At 40.1% G+C, this 22,520-nt stretch overlaps 1 protein-coding gene across 4 annotated transcripts in view; it reads left to right on the top strand.

The window, feature by feature from the left end:
- Window positions 1–22,520, top strand: part of arhgap32b (Rho GTPase activating protein 32b) — a 221,406-nt gene that overhangs the window by 96,945 nt on the left and 101,941 nt on the right. For all 4 annotated transcript variants that reach the window (XM_078172161.1, XM_078172163.1, XM_078172162.1 and 1 more), the window contains 3 exons: window positions 2,410–2,515; window positions 9,385–9,479; window positions 9,764–9,848. In XM_078172161.1, the coding sequence (XP_078028287.1) occupies window positions 2,410–2,515; window positions 9,385–9,479; window positions 9,764–9,848 (286 nt within the window). The remainder of the gene's footprint in view (window positions 1–2,409; window positions 2,516–9,384; window positions 9,480–9,763; window positions 9,849–22,520) is intronic.

The raw sequence follows: 22,520 nt of genomic DNA, 5'->3' as shown, positions 1-22,520 counted from the left end.
AGTTGTTTTTACTGTTGGAGAACTCCTTTTACAAACACTCTGTTCACTCTCTGAAATGAAACTATTGGAATATAAATTGCAACAAAAGAAAAAGTTGGAGAAATCTTTTTGTACCTCTAAGTCCTGATTTGAAATTGTCTGGGTATGTAGTATTACTCAACATTGCTGAGCTGAGAAAAGTGTCATAATGTGACTGAATGGTGAAGTCAGATCAGTGAGCAGTAGTGTTAGAGGGAGTTTCGAAGACTTGCTTATAACTAAGGCTTACTTCCCTGCATCTTTACTCAGAGTCCCTGGCCCTTAAGTCCAATTATTTCAATGCAGAGACATTGTTTCAGCATCTACTAGATGGCGTCATCATCTTGCAGCTGTTACGGACAGTTCTGTCTTCCACAAAAACAGAGATCTCCTGCTTTCTTTTAACTCCCTCTGTTGTCTTCTCAAGTTTATTAGACTCATGTAGATATAACATCAGTGCTGCATTGAGGATGATGGTTCAGAATCATCCTTGAGATACTGTGTGTGTGTGTGTGTGTGTGTGTGTGTGTGTGTGTGTGCGTGCGTGCGTGCGTGCGTGCGGGCGTGCACATGGGCGTGCGTGCATGCGCCACAAGTCAATTTGTGAAATGCTGCTGTGAAAATCTTTTTCATATCTCTCCCTGTTCTCTGCTTCTCTCAACCTCTCTGGAAACAGTGGCAGTCTTTGAAGTTGATGAGAAGTTTATGTCGAGAGACATCTCATCAACTTCAAGTTGTTCTATGAAGGCAGTACCAATTCAAATATCTTCATCAAATCTTCAAAGGCCCTGTCTTGTTTGCTTTGCTTTATTGGTGTCTGCTGACCGTAAACAATTAATTGATGTCAAAAGAAAATTAATCATAAACTATTTTGATAATCGATTAGTTGTTTGAATCATGATATCTCTTTGAGTTTTGGACTGTCAGTTGGACTAAGGCTGTACTGAATGTTTTTGTTTTTACATTCAAAGTTCCTGTTGAGGTTTCCCAATGAAGCTTTGAATATCTGTCGTCATATTTTATGATGTAATTACCCTACAGAATAAAAAACCTCAAAGAAAATCCTAAATTTGAATAAAGTGATTTATTGGATTAAATGTGTTTGTCTTTTTTAGTTTAATCAACATTTAATGAATAAATGTAATTTATAGTGCTGCCAGACCGCCATGTTAATACAGCTGTTTGTCTCCATTTGTGTGCAAGCAGTTTTTTGACTGCAGTGAAAATGTTTTTAAAGGCTAAATGGCAACAAATATGAACTAAAGCAGAATATTTAATTAGATAAAACATTTTAATTTCAGAAATGATTGCATCCATCTTTTTTCAATAAATTGTGACTTTTGGACTTCACAGCGCTCTAGAGTTATTGGAAATGTTTGGCTTCAAAACAATCCTATGCAGCCATGAACGGAATCTAATTCCTCAACTCAGACAAACAAGTGACTCAGTCTCACACATGCAGCCAGAGAGAGAGGGACATGCTTCAGACTGGGTTGCCAGGTAAAGATACAAATAATCACTAACTGTAGCATCACATGGCTAGCCGTCATTGATAAGTTTAACAATAGACTTGAGCCATTTAAAAGCTTGGTGTTGGATTTACACCGCTGCTGCTAATTAGCTCGTGCTAGCACTCTGGAGGTGGTCCTTCGACGCTTTGTCTAACCTGTTCCTGACATTCAATGTGACAATGACATTCACGTAATATTGCAAACAAGCTAACTATGCGCAACAACATTTTCTGCCAACATTAGATAACAAACAAAAACCACAGACTGTATCGTGTGAAGTTGTTGTGAGCTATAAATTCACCAATTCCATGCAGGAGGGAGATGATAACGTTATTTCAGTCTTACAGTGAAAAGTTTCTTTTCCTGCGAGTGGCCGTCTGTCCGCAGCAGCCTGTGCCAAAGAGCAGCATTGAAATTAAGAGTGGTCACTCTACAGCAATACCTTGGGACTTGAAGCAAACGCTGATGACTGGGAGGTCTTGCCGATGATTCAAATCTCAGACTTTCAGGGGCCAGCCCTTTTTTTATCACAGTGAAAAGACAAACACAAAAAAAGCATGCAAATGTTGATTTAGAATTTGGATGTAATCGCAATGAATGAAGCTTTAGTACAGCCCTAGGCTGACCAAGATAAGTAATTTCAAGATGCGTCCAGAAATTTGTAATGCTCACTTTTTTTCTTTTTTTCACATTGATTTGGAGGGTTGCATGGGGAGCCTGGTCTACCAGGTGAGCAAGTGGGTGCCCCTAGAGATAAACAAAATAATCACCAGATGAATCACTAATGAATTTATAGTTACAGCCCTAAAGCTAAGTGTCATCCAATTTAAATTTAATATGGTTTTAAGTATGTGGGTGTGCCTGTGTGTGTTGGCTGCAGGGGCCTAAGGCCTGGACGTCACCTGGAGGACAACGACATTGTGCCTGAACTGGCAAACATCCATCCTAGAGAGCGACCTGACTGGGAGGAGACCATCAGTGCCATGGTGAGACATGCACTCACACACACATTCAGTGTGAGGTTCTCTGTTTTGCATCAACATACATATTTGCACATGTGAGATGGTTTTGTTTTGAATATATGCGGTATTCATCAATGTCCTGCTTTCATCCCAGGTCAAATTGAGCTCACTGAGGGTCATTCCAGTGGTAACAGCACACGGCCCTAATCAGCCTGTTCGCTGCCTGTCACGTTCTTATCAGTCTGATTTCAACCGAGTGGACTGACTCATGTTTTTGTCTCCAATCGAAACCGTGTCTCCTGTGTTCCTGAAACACTATCACACATTCCTAATTAATGCAGATGACTGCTGGCGTCATACAGATAACCCACTCCAAACTCTTTGCATAGACAGTCATTAACCTGTCTGTGTACTCTTGTGTCATATATTTATTTCAGCCCGTCTCTCCATGCTGGTTTCCATTCACCAGCCAACGTCATCCATTATTTCCTTCCCTCCCATCTTTTGGGTCTTGCTTCTTGCATCAACAGCACGGTGAAAATGAGGCCGTCTCCATGGTAACGTGCCGAGCCACCCGTGGTCGGCGCGTGGTTGGAGCCCTAACGCAAGTGCTCACTTTGATCGGGCAACAGAGAGAAAGAGAAACAACAATCTCACCAGGCTAATGAATATTGATCACAGAGGCGGGGCTTTTAATACTGCATGTCTGCTATTCTTTGTTCAATATTTGATATGAGAGGGACTCTGTACTGGAGTGGCATGCATTATGTATGTCTCTGGTGGTTCGAGGAGGTGATGAGCAGTGCTGAGCAACTTAGTGTAAGCTGTCACACCAACGCCCTGTTGCGCTGTGTAGGATAGATCATATTCTGTGTCGACTGCGGAGCGAGGCATAAAGGAACAAAACACTCCCAAATCCCTGCAACATCACGATAAAACGAACAGTAAAATCTTTTGCAGTAATTATAGATTGCCATGACATAGAGCATTCAGATCAGAGACCAGGAATAGGCTTGAACAAGTTCAAAGCTGTCATATTAATTTATAACATCTGAGTCACACAGTCATGAAAAGCATTGGGAATGTGCCTGTGGCTGTTTTTGGTTACATATACACACATAGACACACAGCTTTACTGGTAAAAAGCATTTAAAAAAAAGCACAATTTGAATATTTCATATAGTTGTAAAGCTCTCCATATTGGAACTGTTACTTACGATTATTATTAGGGCTATCTTCTGGGCATCGAAGAGTCAGTGAGAAATACCTGCAATTAATCAAAGCTTCAGAGGGGTGTTGATCCATTTTCAGTCGCCTAAAATAATGTGACAGTTAGCCACTTTGTTAGCATGCAGGTTGCAGTAACATTAGCTGTAATAGCTAGTGACAAGAATACTACCTAATTATGAAATTAGGGATGTCAAAATAACATGTTAATTTTGATTAATTAATCACACAAAAAAAATGAACGCTGTTTAATTGTGCTCTGTGCTGTCCTTTGACCATGCATGGTCCCGTGAACCAAACATTTAGATTTAGAAAACATATATAGTTATTATTCATAGATTCATTTGCTGATAATTGTTTTGATTAATTGATCAATTCAAAGTAACTTACTACTTGTGTCGAAAGCGATTAGCGAAAAATGTCCATCACAGTTCACCAGTGGTCCTCAAATGTCTTATTTTGTCCGATCAGCAGTCCAGTATCAAAGATATTCAGTTTATTATAACAAAATAGAAAAAAGGCAGAAAGTCCACTCAGATGAGGAGCCTGAGAACACTGGAATCAGAGGATGTTTGACATTTTTGTTCCAAACGTTTCTGAAGTGATAAATCGATTATTAAAATAGTTTCTGGTTACTTTACTGTTGTTCAGCTAATCGATACATCAGCTAATCATTGCAGTGCTATTAGGTATGAGTAATTAAAGTGACTGCTGTGTCTCAACAGCTACTGTCCCATGTCTGCCTCCGTAAACCTCGTCCAGTTATCACCTTGAACAAAGGTGGTGTAGACTGTGTGGGTTGTCCACGATCTTATTTGCATACCACCTTCGCTGTTCTGGATCATCTGGACTTTATTATAGTCACACCTGTGCCTCTTTGTCGTATTTCTCTGACAGATCCATTTCACTTTGTAGAGTTTTTTTAATGACTTTCTCATAGACATGTTTAGTATATTATCTTTTTTTCCCCTTACCTCTGTTTTAACTTATTTAGCCTCACAGGTGCCCCCTAACCCACTGTGACAAGTGAAAATTCCACAGGGAGTATATAGACCAATAAAATGTGCTTGCACCAAATACATGGAGCTATACCTAAATGACCCATCATCTGGGGTGTCTTCTTGGCAGCATACAAAACAAAAACAGCTCCTTATAAAATATATAAAATTAAGTATTGTAGTTAAAAACAAATACACACAAAGAAAAATCATTGTTCTTTTTTTATATAATTTTTAAGTGTATTAAAACTACCATTATAATTTTGGCTTTTGTGTTTTTTTACAAAGCAGGAATTACAGTCTGACTGAAATGGGCTCCTGAAGGAATATTGTAATATACACCGTTCTAATACATTGAGCATACTTGTAAAGCCTGAGTTTTCATCTACAGAGGCAGGTCTCATATCTGCGTCTGTAAATGTTTCTGTCGCCGGTGTGATTTCTTTTGCTCTGTCTGAATCAGTCAGGAATGGCTGCCTCAATACTGCAGGGATAATGTTAGTATGTAGCGTTTGTGTTGCACCTTGTTTTTGTCTAGTGCCACCTATTGACACACTAGGGTGAAGTCAACGTAAATTAGATGACCTATTTAAAGTATTCCCACTGATGTAACCTGCCGTAGTGTAGTAGACGTGACACAGCCTTTTTTGTTCTATACACTGCTCTCTCTCACCGTCTCCCTCATAATTCACAGCACCACCAAAGTGTTTCCAAACCAAGCAGCAAGCTCCAAGGCTGAGAAATGAAGTCAAGGCAGAATTGCCAAAAACTGCAGTTCATTGAATGGCCACTTGAGGCTTGCTCCAAAACATAGTCAATCCCCATGTTAAAATGCCCAGCGGAAATAAACATGTTTACAGCCTGGTACAAAAAATGGTTTTGGGCACTAAAGGTAATTTCCCCCTCCATGACAACTGTACAGGAGGAGAAGTTTTGTATAACTCACCTGTTTACATTTTATCAAGGCCCAAAGTTACACATATTAGTGGGGCTATTCTATTGACAGGCTGTCTGTGAGCTGTCACTACCGGTTGCTGCACTCTGTGAGTTAGATCCACCCCTTGCTCCTTCTCATCTCCAGTCAGAGTCCTCCATCCTCCTTGGGTGAGGCTGCCAACACCACCTCCGGCTGCAAAGTTTCATGGCTGGAGTCCTACACGTCAGTGACGAATGTGACAACGGGTCATTAGACTCACAAGTCAGTATTTAGACGCTTTGCTTAACTAAAGACTGATAACTTTCTCGCTGATTTTGTGTTTAGATGGGCGGATACAGTTGCAGAGTTTAAAAAAAACTCTCTACGTTGCAGAACCAATAGTAAATCAGCAGGGCGGTCCCTTGGTGGCTCGCTGAACTCTTGTGCTCGTAAACATAGTCCGACTAGAAACACGTGTAGTGGTACAAAATGGCTCAAGTTGCTATAAATCCTTCATTTCCACAATCTTGTGGACTGAGCACACGTTTGATAAAACGGAGTTAAATCTCTCGGCATCCATTTTCAAGCTCTCTGTGTGTTTGTGTCCTTGCGGACGAGAAAAGGGGGAGCACACATTTCCGGGAGGGAGTGTCCTTTTAAAAAATGCAAGAGGCGTTGCTTTGTTGCCGACCGTTTTCGCCAGTGTGTTAAACACACTTTAGAAAGGAGTGTCCCCAGACTATCAGAAGGCGGAGATCTCTGATTGTCTGGTGGCGAGACTAACGGGTCATAGGTTCAACTTGTGTCACTGACTTTCAAAATAAAAGGAATTGCGGCCTGATCATAATGATTTAGATGTCAAGACATTACACATATACTGCACATCTTTTTCATTTGTTTTATTCTGAAAAATAAAAAAATATGTTGTTATTACCTCCTGCCCGCCTGCGCGTTTTCCAATTTTACCTGTAATTTATATGTATACATATTTTTACCCGTTACACAGATTTTGCAGGTTACCCCTCGGGTACCCAACCCAGTGCAGGATCCTGGCTCCACCCTGTCAACCAAATATGGTCACTTTTGGCTCCGAAAAACCAAGAGGGTGATAGTAGTAATGCTGAACTTGAGGCTTCAAAAGGGGAGTCCACAAACGAATGGATGAAGTCATGGTACTTAGGTCCATTATTTACACAATCTATGCTCCAAACACCAGACCTGTAGGTTATTTGAGGATTTTCAATTTCTGGTCTGGTAATGGCGTTACTAATCATCTTGTAACAAGCTAGCTTAGTGTAGCTGTCTCCCAGTGTGTCTCACTGGAGTCGAATATTCTGGCTTGTGGGGTGGTAGGGGCAGACAGCAGGGTTATCTGTTCCGTCATGTGTGCTGCCTTGTTGAGAGCAGTGGCACTGAGAACATTATATTAAACACAGTTTAAGCTGTATACTTTATTTTCCAAATCCAACAGGACATTTAACATATCGTTCAGTTTATTTTCTAACTGAAAGTCTTGTACTCAGTGGTTCAATACAAATACTTGTATTGTTACGACCTAGTAGGTGGGGTATAAATATGAGCTGGATTTAAATCAGTCTTTCAGATCTGATTGGCCACAAGTCCTCTGTGGAGTTGTACCACACCCCCTCACCGACCTTGTTAGTGAAGGTTCAGACCTGCGTAAAAAAAAAAAACATGGCCTGCATTGTTGGAAAATGTGTTTGGTTTTAATATGAAATATGATCCAGAAAAGCCCAGTTGGAGATCCATGAGTTTGAAGGCTTATCAGATGTACAGAGCAACCCTGCACAGAGGGTTATAAGATAATGAGAGAGGGTCTTGCAACTCTGGAAAGTTATCATGCTGGCAATTCTTTTGTCTTCCAGTATAATGGTTGCGAGGTAAACCACAGAAATACAGAGTTCATGTTACAAAAGAATCGACAAGGAAGGCATGCTTGACCCAAACGACCAGCTTCTGATGAGCAAACAAGTACATTGAGTTTATGTAAACTGCCCGAGGTCCAGATGAGTCATCAGAAATTTTAAAGGGCTCTGAGAAATGAGAACAGTCACATAACAGTGGGATGCACCAGAGCTTTTGCTACAGAACACTGTCATCATCAATTAAAAGTCAAATATCTTTAACAATTTACCACTCAACCAGAGCAACCTGGTGCTCCACTCAGCCTCTTCATTTACATTTGTAAACAAAGTTGATTGTCATTGATTACATTTTATACAGCTTTGTTATAGACTCACTTATTCACATACTGGCCTACCTGTTTAAAGCCTAGTTCTAAATAAGGTTGGAGTTGATTTAAATTAGTTAAACTGTACCACTTCACCCTCTCATGTATTCATGTTACCATCCTGTTTACTGAACAGCACATAGACCAAGAAAGACTTTTCCTCTTAGGGCTCATTTGTGCTCAATGTTAGATATGGAGAAGGATGGAGCCTTCTGTCAGTGCTTGTTCATTTTGTCGATATTTTTGCATGTTTTTTTGAAAGCTTACAGATACTGACCTTAAATTGAGCTGTACTGCTGGAGATTGTAAAGGCAGTGCAGTGTAGCTCAATAGAGATATGACAGTAGAAGATGATGAAGACATTTTAAAAAACAGAGGAACGGGACAAATCAGTAATATAGTGTAAAGAATTCTCCGTCCACATCACGATGTATTTATGGCCTCACAGACCACTGCCGTCCACAACAATGCCTCCATTTAAAGGGTGCAATAGATGTCATACAGAACAGATCAACATAATAAATTAACAGTAATCCATATGACACAATGAGACAGAGAGAGAGACAGAGAGAGAGACAGAGAGAGAGATGCAGGTAATAACAGTAGCTTACAACAACATTATTGAAAGTAATAATATTATAGTTATAGTTCTGGCTACTGTGGTACAATATGTTGAAAGTATGTATTAATATCTGGCAGTATACATGTGTGACAATAGTCATATGTGTATAATAACAGTAGGAGTATGACTAATGACTAATGATGGCAGCAGCAGCAGGAGGCATCTGGCAGGACCACGGCAGCAGCACAACCACACACGTCACACTGTCCAGGCACCGCTGCGATATGAGTTAATCTGAGAGACAGTGGAGCACAAAGGCTCCGGAGAAGAAGCCGAGTTAGTGACATCCAGAATGGCCGAGTTAGCAAGATGCAGTAATAGAATACGAGAGAGAGAGAGAGAGAGAGAAGGAGAGAAGGTGCCCGGTGTATTATAGGGGGGTCCTCCGGCAGACTAGGCCTAAGTCAGCCTAACTAGGGGCTGGTACAGGGCAAGCCTGAGCCAGCCCTAACTAGCTTATAAGCTTATAAGCCTAACTAATAAGCTTTATCAAAGAGGAAAGTCTTAAGTCTAGTCTTAAATGTGGAGACAGTGTCTCCACAGGAGAGGAGCCTGATAGCTGAAGGCCCTAGCTCCTGATCTACTTTGTTGCTGTGTGAAACTTTTGATTTTGCCCTCTAGTGCTATCAATTAGCTTACAACAGCTTGGTTGTACGTTTACAACCAACAGGCTTGAATCTATTAAAAGTTAAATGCCTGTTGGCTATTTTAATGTGTCTGTTAAGCAAAATCTAAACAGATAATTGTCCAGCAATATAACAGTGGCAGAGAATGATTTGTATGCAGGAGCTGGATCTCTGATATTTGTGTGTGTGTGTGTGTGTGTGTGTGTGTGTGTGTGTGTGTGTGTGTGTGTGTGTGTGTGTGTGTGCACTGAAGGCAAGGAGTGCAGAGATCCCTGAGCTGAGGACGGAGCCCCTCATGCGCTCATGCAGCAGCAGCACGGCCAGCATGAAGGTCAAGAATGTCAAGAAGTGAGTAGACATACATGCACACACCTGCCTCTGCCTGTCTCCTCCACCTCTCTCATCTCTGCTTCCCTCTGTTCTTTTCTATTTATCGCTTTTTAACTGGCTCTTTATCGCCTCTGTTTCCTGCTTGAGTTCCTTCCATTCCCTGAGTCTATTTCTGTGTCTTCCTCCTCCTTTCACTCTCTCTGTTTGCACTGCACTCTCCTTATAGTCATGCACACTCTAAGGTGTTATCGTGAGCAGAGGATGCTAACCAAACTGTGTATGTGTGTGTGTTATCTTTTCAGACTTAGCTTCACCAAGGGCCACTTCCCCAAACTGGCAGAATGTGCTCACTTCCACTACGAAAATGTAGACTTTGGCACAATTCAGGTAAGGACCATAAAGCTTCTCTCCTTAATTGCTTCACCACATTAATGGAATCACATATCCCAAAAGATGAAGAGTGTACTTGGGGCTGCACTGATCACCCTTAGAGTAATATATTTGCTTCATCGCCATGGTTTTAAGATGTCGGTGGAGCTGGCTGTCAATCATGGTGTAGACGGAGCTTTGAACTTCACTGTTCTTTCAAAGCCTCATGTTCTCTAGTCATTTCCCTGCAGTGTTGGGTGGGACGTGGAAAGATGATGTTCATAAAGACAGAAATGTAACTCACATCTCTTCCAGCTGACTAAATCTTTTTGCTGTTGATATCACAAAGATGGTGCATGATTTACATTTGTTTGATATCTTCTTGAATGCCCAGTCGGCTACAGCATGACCTCATTCATTCCAGCTTCACACACCTCAGCTAACTGAAGTTTCTTTCTGTATAACTGGTTGACGTTACTCGTAGATCTGACCACTACCTTTCTGCCTGCCAATTAATCTCTTGTACTCCACCTCTCCCTGCAGTTTGTCTTTTTTAGGGGGAGACAGGGCGTCTTTAGGGGAAGATACTGTAGCAGATCAGCAGCATATGCCACATAGAACTGGTATACATAATCTGAAAGCGGGGAACCTGAAGATTCATTTTAGATTGAGCCCATTTATAGCTCACATGTAACAAAAACTGTGTGTTTGTTAGGCACCGGTTAAAACTTTGAAAGTTTATAGTAGGAATGTCAAACTGAGTTTAGTTCATGGGCCACATACAGCCCAATTTGATCTCTGAAAACCATTGCATAATAAGCTATAAATAACAACACCTACAAATTTCTCCCTTTCCTTTAGTCTAAAGATGTATTTACTGGCATCACCACACCAAACTATAGTGGAGGCTACTGAGGAAGCAGGTGAAGTTATCTCCTGCCTTACAATATTATTTTAAGACATAAGTCTGCAGCTGCTGATTGACACTATTTTGTGTATCATAGGAGGGGGTGGCTGGGGTGTGATTTTTTTTTTTTTTTTTTTTCCTTTTTTGACCCTCCCTGAAGCTACACATATTTTTCCTTGAGCCTCTGAGTGACTGGCAGAAACTGCATGACCCTCCCTCCACCATAAAAGAATTACTAGATTTTTTAAACTTACCCATTGATGTTTGAAAGTCAAAGTTAATATTTAAAGTCGAAATCCTGGAATTGAAAAAAGTTTTTCACACTTGTCGTGCATGCTGGTTAGTTCATGCGAATAGGTTATTTTCAACCAAATTTTAAATGAGACATAGAATTACGTGATTTTAATGAAATGTGATTATTTGAAGCTCAGATTATTATTTTTTCTGACAGAAGCCTTTGTCGGACATAATGTGTCCAAGGACCATCGAAAGTTTTTAAAAATTGAATGATCAAACTGGCCCGCAGGCCACATGTTTGACACCCCTGGCTTAGAGTGTATAGGGGCTTAGAACATAGAGTCATCGAGTGTTTCTGTAAGCTGATGCGGAAGTTGACTTTGCCCTGGTTCCCTCGTCAAAAAGCCTATGGGATTTTTCCATTGGATTTTGGATCACTGCAGAAAATAAACTCTGTCGCAAACAAATGTTTATGATACTTAATGTTTTGTTCAGTAAAATAATCTTCACAAATAAACACCACTTCCATGATTATCAAAGTCTGAATGCAATTGCCAGAGGTTAAAAGCTATAAACAAGCTACACTAAGGTCACATGACCTAATGTCACCACCATAACAAGACTGTAAAGCTGTGTTTGGCTTGGCGTGCCGCAGCATGAGGACGTTCTTTAGTCTCATTAAGCCACTTTTTAGCAACATCATTTACTGATGTATTTTATGTAGTAGAACAAAATGTGAAAATCCCTCAAGCTTGTGTTAACCACAGATCTTATTTGAGGCTCATAACCAAAAACCCATTCAAAAAATCCATTGATGTGAAGATAAGGGAACGGGAAGCTCTAAAATGCTAACTCATTTTTGGGTTTTACGACTCATTCCTGGCAGACTTTATTAAGATGGAAGTATATGATGGCCATTCCCATGCTCAGTTATGTCTCATAGGTTGTTGCAGAAATTTTTGGGTTGATACTACTTGTTGCACAGATTTGGTGCTAAATTGAAGTATTTTTGACAACTCAAGACATTGAAGAACACCACAGAAAAATCTACACTGGGATTTGATAGCAAAAATCCCTTATTGTCAATTTATGTATGAAAACCATCCATCCTTGGAATGCCGAAGTCTCTAGAATAATCACAGCCTAATGAAACTTTACAGCCACAAACTAGAGGCCACTATAGGTCAGAAACGGTCTCACTACAATAAAATGGCTACTATGGGTACTAATGCCATCACACATGAACAAAACTGAGTTCAATGAATCCATAAGTCATACACAATTGAAAATTGAAATTCCAAGACTATTTAGGGACCCCAGTATGCAGAAATATTCAAATACACTGTTTAAGGTGAGAATAACATATTTACTGCATGCTAAAAACTGTATGTTTTTTGCCCCCAACTAGACTCACAAGTCAGTATTTAGACGCTTTGCTTAACTAAAGACTGATGACTTTCTCCCTGATTTTGTGTTTAGATGGGCAGATACAATTTCAGAGTTTAAAAAAACTCCCTACGTTGCAGAACCAGTAGTAAATCTGCAGGGCGGTCCTTCGGTGGCTTGCTGAACTCTTGTGCTTGTAAACAGAGTCCCACTAGAAACACGTGTAGCGGTATAAAATGGCTCAGCCATGCTCGCAGAAAACGCTGTCAAAGTTAGTGGATGTTTTTCGCGTTTGCGGCGACACATTCTCGCCAACTAAAAGAAACAAACATAATCTTTTACAAGGCCATGATTCATCCGTCCGGCCGGACTATAGACTATATAGTCTATAGTCCGGGTAGAAAACCAGCAGAGCTATATATATAACTTATATATCACATTTTTCACATCACTGTATCACCGTTTAGACTAATCTGATGTTTGTAAAGTCTATAAACACAATGATTGAACAAACATTACTATTTCTGTGTGCACGTTTAGCTGGGCTAACCGTTAGCTGTTAGCCCTGTTAGCCGTTAGCAGTGTCTGTAATAGGTAATAACTCAATAAACGGTCCGTGAAAAAAATATCTTTTCCAGCGGATATCTTAGTTACAACATGATTGAGCTAGCAAAGCAGTTTTGTGTTGCTATGTGTGGTATTTATTCAGTTTTGGGAAATCACAATGTCTAGAAAGCATCAGTGGCTGCAGCTGACAGGGACAGCTAACAGCAGCAGCAAAGCTAACATCAGGACGTCATCTGTTAAAAGCCTCCCGTTGTCGGATACGACATGAAACTACTCCAGTTAGCTCAATCATGTTGTAACTAAGACATCCGCTGGAAAAAAAATATTTTCTTTACGGATGAGCACACGTTTGATAAAACGGAGTTCTCCAAGCTCTCTGTGTGTTTGTTTCCTTGCAGACGAGAAAAGGGGGAGCGCACATTTCCGAGTAGGCGTGTCCTTTTCAAAAATGCAAGAGGCGTTGCTTTGTTGCCGGCCATTTTCGCTGGTGTGTTAAACACACTTTAGAAAGGAGTGTCCCCAGACTATCAGAAGGCGGAGATCTCTGATTGTCTGGTGGCGAGACTACCCCCAGCTGCATGGGACTAGCATAAAGTGCACATATCTGTGAGGGGAAGACTCATGGCATACCCAAAAAAACTGTTTTCATTCAAGTATCTTGAGGTGAGAGGTCAAGGGACCCCTGTGAAAATGGCCATGCTAGCTTTTCTCTCGCCATATTTTAGACTAACTTTTTTTAACCCCTTTCCAGACAAGTTAGCATGACATAGTTAGTACGATGGATTCCTTATGTCATCTTGTTTCATATGATACCAGTATCTTTACTGTACTACAAAGGTCTGTTATTCCACAGAGTGGAAGAGGTTAAACAACTAGTTGATGGTAGCCTCTTAAGAGATTGAGGTGATTCATATTAATATTGTTAAAATTGCATTCTGACACCGAAAAACCCCTCTGGCCTTTACTGTCACTGACTGTGAGGCTGTGCAGTCACAATCTCAGTACAGGAAACTTTCACACTGTTCCCCTCTGACTTTATCTCCTACACAACCCACTTTGCCAGCAGCTCTATGGTGGCGTTTTCTCACAAATCGTCATAGAATGGGTCAGGGAATTTGTAACTTCCTTTCCCATACCATCAAAATCCAACTATCAGCTGCCAGTTATTTGGATAAGTCATTTCAATGTCTTAAAACATTGTTGAAATGTGTTAGCTTATACCAGAGGTGGGACCAAGTCATTGTTTTGCAAGTCACAAGTCTCAAGTCTTTGCACTTAAGTCCCAAGTCATAAACTTTGGGTTTCAAGTCCTAAACAAGTCATAATGCGCTATTCACCGAATGTAATGCCATTTTAACAACAGAGTACAATATGTATAGAATTTACATAAATCCTCAATGCTTTTTAAAATTTGTAGTTTTTTGAAAGCTGTTGCATCTCCATCTGTTATTTTCTACCCGCATGTTTTGCAAACTGCAGTTCATTTTTTGTGAACGCATTTATCCTTGGTATAATTTTTTTCAGCTGATGCCCAGTAACATAAAGTTAGTTCTTCATAGGTCTCTCCTGCAACTTGACTGGATGCAGTTGGATCAGTTCAAAAGAAATAGATCTGGGGAGTTGACTGACAACTTGCTGGGAACAAATAGCGATAATGTTAGTTTTTTCAGGAGATAAAGGGGAATGAATTGATTTGTGTTGCCCTTTTTAAAATTTTTAATCTTTGGGCTTCAGATATCAACTATTTTCTATTCAAAAGGCTTAAGTCCAAGTGTCATCAAGAGTCACTGGTGTTTAAGTCCAAGTTGAGTTGCAAGTCTTTTCTGACTTTGTCAAATCGAGTCTACGTAATATATCAAATTTGTGGCTCGAGTCTGACTCTAGTCCAAGTCATGTTACTCAGGTCTTTATCTCTGTCTTATGCTGTGTAGATTCTTGATAACAGACTGTCTGTGCTGTCAGAGGTATGTATAGTAATTAATAGTGGAATATTTTTGAAAAAAGATGCTGGAGTTAAATGTGAACATTATAATTTGCAATCAGTGAGGAAAAACAGTTAAAAGTGTCACTCCACCAATATTACACATGAAGTTCAGTTTGCTTATCTTAAGTACCAGACAGTGGAGAACAGTGTAAACTGTTGTGTAATGTCTCCTGTGGCTCTGGGAGGAGCTCTTAAAAGGTCGAAAAATGATGATGTCAATAGTGTTTTTTCAGCTTGGGAGTGAGACTTGATTTTTGTCAACTGAAAGTCTGCATTACTCAAAGATGTGGAATATTAGAGAAGTGGGTATTTGTAATACGCCACTGAGTGGTATTATGGGAAATGTATCATCCAGTTTTTTGGGTCCATGCTAAGTACTAAAAGTCAGGATATTGAGGCCTCTGCTACTCTGATTTTGACTTTTTCTTTTTCAGTATGTCTCTTGCAATTCCTCTAACTGTCAGTATAATAGTAAATTACTAGTGGACTCTTTAAAATGGGGAAAATGGATTAAAGGGTTCACAGTGGTGTTAACAATGCTTTGTTTGAAGGTGTAAAGATGGAATGGTATTAAATTAGCTGTGCACAAGATGCCTGCAGGAATTGGCTCCAGTCTCTATGTGACGCAAAACAGGAGCAAGCAGGTGGAGAGAATGAAAGGATGCTCATTTTTAATTGTCATGAGAGTTTGAATGAGAAGGTGAATTTTAGCATTTCATCATTATAGACAACTTTGTCATTATGTTAAGGAACCAGTAGGGGTCAGCAGTCAACTAAATGTATGACACACTACTGTCAGGAGGGCAGAGTGAAGGGGTTTGCTTAAAAGCTTCCTACTGTGTGCCTCACCTGCAGGTTATTTGTTGATGTAACTCAGGTTACACCGCAGAAACCACCTATTCATTGACTGCATGCATAAAGGATGAGAACTCCTCAGCTTAAAGGAATTGTCTGTAGTCAGTAGATTGGTTCTCCTTTTGTTGTCCCAGCTGTATGTGCTGGCTGGTCATACTGGCACAGAGCAGCACGACTGTCTTACCCTCTGTGGTTTTCATATTGCTTTCAAGTAGCCCTGTCTTTTTGTTTGGCTTCTCTGTAGTTTTAGTATTCAGCTCGGCTTCTGCCTCTTCTCTTGAGTGAGCAGAACCCCAAGCGAAAACTCACGTCTTCTTTGTTTGTTAAGGGATTAATTATTCTCTATTTGTTCCTCGCGTCAGTCAGTACATTCTATGTGTAATCTTGCCTCAACCAAACATGTTTGCTTGTTTAATGAATTGGTCACAAGTGATTCTGACATGATATAAATGCTTAAACATTTTTGATGAGTAAACACATTGCTGCTCAGTTAAGCATTCTGAGTGTCTCCTCAAAGTTTTCATGTTGATCATGGTGCTTGTTTGATTGACGTGTCTGCAATGCCACATGGACATAGTTACTGAAACAAGCTGCTCTGCCAACTGTAATCTGTTAGAGCTAAAGCAGTTACTGTTTAAATGTGTCACCTGGGAACCAGAGGGTCGACGGTTCAAGTTCCCGTCTGGACCAAATATAGAGTGTGGACTGGTGGCTGGAGAGGTGCCAGTTCACCTCTTGGGTACCACTGAGTTGCCCTTGAGCAAGGTACCAAACCCTCAACTGCTCATGGCGCCTGTCCATGGGCATCCCCCTTGCTCTGACATCTCTCCACTTGATGCATATATAGGTTGTTTGTGCATGTGTGTGTATTTCAGGTCTGTGTGTATATGACAACAGAGTGAAAACATTACATTTCCCCTTAGGGATTGAAGTGTATCTTCTTCTTTTTTCTTCTATGTTTGTGTTATAACTCTTATAGTAGTTGTGCATTCTGCAGAGCAGCATGCTGGACTGAAGCAGAGTTAGGACTTGGGCTCAGGTTGGCATTAAGCCTTCTGCTGGAAGACATATTCTTTCATTTCCATAATAAAAAGCCTTGCCAAAGGAGAATTTGAGTCAGGCGAGGATTTGTTGTGGAAACATTAGGATCTCATAGTCACTGAAGGCCAAAGAAGACGGTGCCTGCACTCAGAGCAGCACTTGCGTGGCAGTTTTGTTCTTATGATACTGGTTTTTCAGACATTATTTGACAGTTGTTTTGGCAAAGGGGATTGCTTTTGTTCGGCTGTTAAATTATTGACATGACACCCAAGAAGGGTCTAAATTGCTGCTGAGAAACAAGTTTTTTTTTTCTTTAGACCCAGCAAAGCCAAAAGTTACAGTCAGTGTCCTTTCACATTTTTTTGTCATTTAGTTTTGCAACTAAAATGTTACTGATAAACTACTGTTGATGTAATCTGACAAGCACACTGTCAAACCATCCCTTTACTCTTAGTTTGAGATGGGTCTTTGAGCTTGGGTTGGATACCAAGGCTGTGCAATGTAACTGTTAGATTTATTTTTATGTTGATGTAGAAAGGTAACTGGTAATAATAAAACTGTAACTGGTCTAGTCCAGCTAGTTACAGTATAATTTATAGGTTCAGTTGTAGCTGTATCCTTTGGACTGATAACATGCTGTGATCCTGTCTGCTCGTCAGAGTAGCTGCTACATCTAACAGCAGTTCAGCTCTCAGCAGAGTTGTGAATGCAGACTATTATTTATCGATCAGAGTCTTCTGTCTGTTCTGAGATCCAGAACTAAGGGTTATGGGGACAGGGCTTCACTTATCACTGCCCCAAAACTCTGGGATTCTTTTCCTCCCACCATCAGATTTCCCTCCACCACTGAGATTTTCAAGAGTCATCTTAAAATGTTTTTGTCACATTGTGACATTGTGGTGACAGTATAAAAACAACAAGCATACAGTTTTTGCTATAGGTGCAATAATAATGGTAATGATATGTTATCATTACTGTTATTATTTTATTGCTGTTATCACCATTGAAATTTTGTATTTCTCTTTTTCCCTTTGTTTGTTTGTGTTATAATGTAAGTGCTATATGAATAAAGTTGACTTCATGATTTATTGTGATTTTAGGTAAAGCATTTACAAATGACACATTAAATAGGGTTTATATTTCTGCGTCTGATCAACACCGTAACCAGTGCCGTAGTCTGACATGCACCCCACCCTATAAACTATGCATCACGGCGACACAGACCTCTGGTCTACTTTTATAAGAGGAAAACCATTTCCCTTGGTGTTATCAAAGCTTTTATTTACTTTCATGTCACAGATAAGAAACAATAAATTGTGAAGATAATAAAGCCCCCACAAATTAGTAATTTGTAATTTATCCTGGCTTCATATGAGTAGAGGAAATCTCTACCAGTTGCTAGGCTAATCTATGCAATTTATAATTCCATGGGCTGGTGCTAATAACGTTAGAATGTTGTATTCGTTTGGAAAACATGTCTAGTATAGGACAGTTGTTTTGTCAGTAAACCTTGTGAGTTGTAATGGAGCCAAATTTCGTAACGTTACCTTTGTTAAATGCTGCTGTTGTCCCTGGCTTCATATGAGTAGAGGAAATCTCCACTAGCTGCTAGGCTAATTTCTACAATGTAAAATTCCATAGGCTTGTGCTAATAACATTAGCATGTGTATTTGTGGGGAAAATGTGTCCAGTAAAAGACAAATGCTTTGTTTGTGAATGCTGCGAGTTATAACAAAGCTGGTTTGTTTACTTGTGTTTGAATCATCATTGTTAAGCCATGTTTAATGTGTGTTTTGGGTGTGTTTTGAATCAACTAAACTTGACAGCACTTTACAGAAACCCCACCTCCAACTAGTGTTCTGGAGGTGTAACTGCAAATACACCACCACACAAGTAGAAATGCTCACAATGGTGTAGGTCACGTGTGTAGGCTACGGCGTAGGCTCTGCATAGAGCTGACGCACAAGTTCAAATCCATCTTGAGGCTACATGGCATAGTATGAGCACTCACTGTAAATACATCAGCGCAGCCATGTATGTGTACTGTGTGTTGCTGTACGTTTATGAGTAGGGCTGTAAATCACTAGTTTTACAATGATACGGCATTAAGTTTTTTGTTTTGTTTTCGACAACGATATAATATTTGCCATTATTTCTAAGTCTAACTTGATACGCTTTTGACTCGATGCGATTCAAGGGCCTGTGATTGATTCAAGATGATATCATCTGCCCATTTAACACAATCTGTCACAGAATAAGCTGCCACCCACTGTTTTGATTTTGGCCATGAAAGATAAAAACAACACATAAATAGTGTAAATAATTGTAACTGCTTAAGTGCAGTAAAGTTTACTTTACATTGACGCTACTAATACACATAAAACAGCACATATACACTGCCTGGCCAAAAAAAAAGTCACCACCAAAAAAAAGGTCATACACTCTAATATTTCGTTGGACCGCCGTCTTTAGCTTTGATTACGGCACGCATTCGCTGTGGCATTGTTTCGATAAGCTTCTGCAATGTTACAAGATTTATTTCCATCCAGTGTTGCATTAATTTTTCACCAAGATCTTGCATTGATGATGGTAGAGTCTGACCGCTGCGCAAAGCCTTCTCCAGCACATCCCAAAGATTCTCAACGGGGTTAAGGTCTGGACTCTGTGGTGGCCAATCCATGTGTGAAAATGATGTCTCATGCTCCCTGAACCAGTCTTTCACAATTTGAGCCCGATGAATCCTGGCATTGTCATCTTGGAATATGCCCGTGCCATCAGGGAAGAAAAAATCCATTGCTGGAATAACCTGGTCATTCAGTATATTCAGGTAGTCAGCTGACCTCATTCTTTGAGCACATACTGTTGCTGAACCTAGACCTGACCAACTGCAGCAACCCCAGATCATAACACTGCCCCCACAGGCTTGTACAGTAGGCACTAGGCATGATGGGTGCATCACTTCATCTGCCTCTCTTCTTACCCTGATGCGCCCATCACTCTGGAACAGGGTAAATCTGGACTCATCAGACCACATGACCTTCTTCCATTGCTCCAGAGTCCAATCTTTATGCTCCCTAGCAAACTGAAGCCTTTTTTTCCGGTTAGCCTCACTGATTAGTGGTTTTCTTAAGGCTACACAGCTGTTCAGTCCCAATCCCTTGAGTTCCCTTCGCATTGTGCGTGTGGAAATGCTCTTACTTTCACTATTAAACATAGCCCTGAGTTCTACTGTTGTTTTTCTTCGATTTGATCTCACCAAACGTTTAAGTGATCGCCGATCACGATCACTGAGGATTTTTTTCCGGCCACATTTCTTCCTCGAAGACGATGGGTCCCCACTATCCTTCCAGTTTTTAATAATGCGTTGGACAGTTCTTAACCCAATTTTAGTAGTTTCTGCAATCTCCTTAGATGTTTTCTCTGCTTGATGCATGCCAATGATTTGACCCTTCTCAAACAGACTAACATCTTTTCCACGACCACGGGATGTGTCTTTCGACATGGTTGTTTAGGAAATGAGAAGCAACTCAGTGCACCAGTTGGGGTTAAATAACTTGTTGCCAGCTGAAAGATAATCGCCCATGCAGTAATTATCCAATAGGAGGCTCGTACCTATTTGCTTAGTTAAATCCAGGTGGCGACTTTTTTTTTGGCCAGGCAGTGTAAATGGACATATCAATAAACCTTCCGGGCTTTCTACCAGAAAGACCTTTCTGAGAGAAATGTTTTCATTTTGACCCAAACCATGATCTTTGACCTACAACAGGGCTATTTGACCTAAAGCCCTGAAGACAAGCTTCTCCCAACAGCCATAAAACATGGATTAATAACAACATCTTTTAATGAAAATATAAAGTTCAGGTTAATAATAACTGTCAAGGTTCATCTACAAAACATTTATATATTTATTTATTTATTTATTTTTTTGCTAGTGACCCTTTTAACTTACAGGTTTCTAATGGATCTTCAAATGAAAACTCCTGATATCATGAAAACTAACACAGACCTGGATGAGCGATACATTTTTGTTTGGTTTATGTTCTTTGTCCATCTTCCTGACTACTGCATAGCATTTTATCCCATGCTAGAATAGTACTAGCATGGGATAAAAAGTACTTAATGAAACCCTCTGTGGGGAAATTCAGTCTTTACACTCTGTTATTCATTAAACACACACGCACAAACACAGCCCCGAAATACACACACACAAGACCTGTATACATGCATTATTTATGGAAAGAGCCAGAGTGATGAGGCTGCCGCCATAATCGGCACTACAGGCAGTTAGGGGTTTGATGCCTTCCTCATGGCCACCTCTCCAGCTACCAGTCCACACTCTATACCCCATCTGTGTGGATCTTGAACTGGCCACTCTCTGAGCTATTGCCACCTGTGCTACGGATGGCACATCAAATGACATTCCCATCAGCTCATTTGTACTTTGTGTTTCACAGGCTAATTTCGGATTGTTATATCTTAAAATGTTTGATTTCATGGCTTTTCTTAATAATTACCAGGCAGTGTTTTTAAGGCAATGTTTCTGCAATTGAATTTTTGTAAAAGTTATTAAAAATCAGAGGCAGCTTGTTCCAGTGACAGAAAAACTGCATTGTTCCAAGTTTGTGATTCATAATACGCTAACATTACTAGTAAAACTGTATATTTAAAGGGACACTTAGCCAATTTTCAACCAGCTACGTTGTTTTAAAACAGCTTCGAAATAATGTCTGTTGTAGTATGTGTGAATGAACTGTGGTAAACTTCTTAACATCTAACCAGTGCCTAGATATCCCTCCTCCCCCTTCGGCAAGTTTTGCTGGCTCTTGAGGCTGTTGCTCAAACTTCAGGCTGTACTTTGGCATTTTCATAATACCTGCCACCCATGCTGCCACCAAGAACACAAAGAGTATAGATGCAGATTAAGAGTCAGACCTGCCCCCCCCTCTCTCAAACTCAGACCAAAGTCCAATCAAATGAATAAACTAGGCAGTGCTGATCGAATATATATCAAGATTATGTTACTGTAATGCCAATAACTCTTCTAAAATGTTTTCAGGAACATATTTTAATGCAGTGCTTGGCTGTAATAGCAAAAACAGAGGCAGAAAAAAAACTGAGATCAAACTGTGAAACTAAGCAGCACTGATCAAATATAAACCAAGATGTTGTCAATGAGTTCCTTATTTCTTGCCTCAAATGTTTTCAGAAACATGTGTAAGCTTACTGTGTGACCGTAATTAAAGATCATTTGTTGCCGGCTGACCGCTGTTGTCTCAAACAAATGAGAACGCATCACATCACCCACCAGCGCTCACGTTTATTGGTCTGGTATGATGCAGTACATTCTGATAGTTGTAGGTTTTTGACCTCTTAAGTCCTTTTTCTCTTTTTGTTCTGGTCATGAAGCACCAATTTCAAAAGTGTTTGCGTCTTTCTACCCCAGAGACAGCATAGTTTTATGTGAGGACCCTCTTATATCGTTGAAATATTCATTTAATCAAACCCACCTTGATTCTTTCAGCATGTGAAGTAGATCTGGGTGCATAGCCACTTTCGTGTTTTTTTTTTCTTGTCTGTTGTTTATGTGTTTTAGACATTCTCTGGGGGTGTTTTGTAGCAGAAATGTATTTGTCAATTGATGTTGTGTTCCACTAAAACATTAGGGAATTGCCTTTTACGGTTTTTAGCAGTAATTTTTGATGGTTAATGTGAG

Source organism: Epinephelus lanceolatus, chromosome 11, assembly GCF_041903045.1.
Source record: "Epinephelus lanceolatus isolate andai-2023 chromosome 11, ASM4190304v1, whole genome shotgun sequence".
NCBI lineage: Eukaryota > Metazoa > Chordata > Actinopteri > Perciformes > Serranidae > Epinephelus > Epinephelus lanceolatus.
Note: the sequence above shows the minus strand (reverse complement) of the source record. Positions and strands in the feature narration are given on the sequence as shown.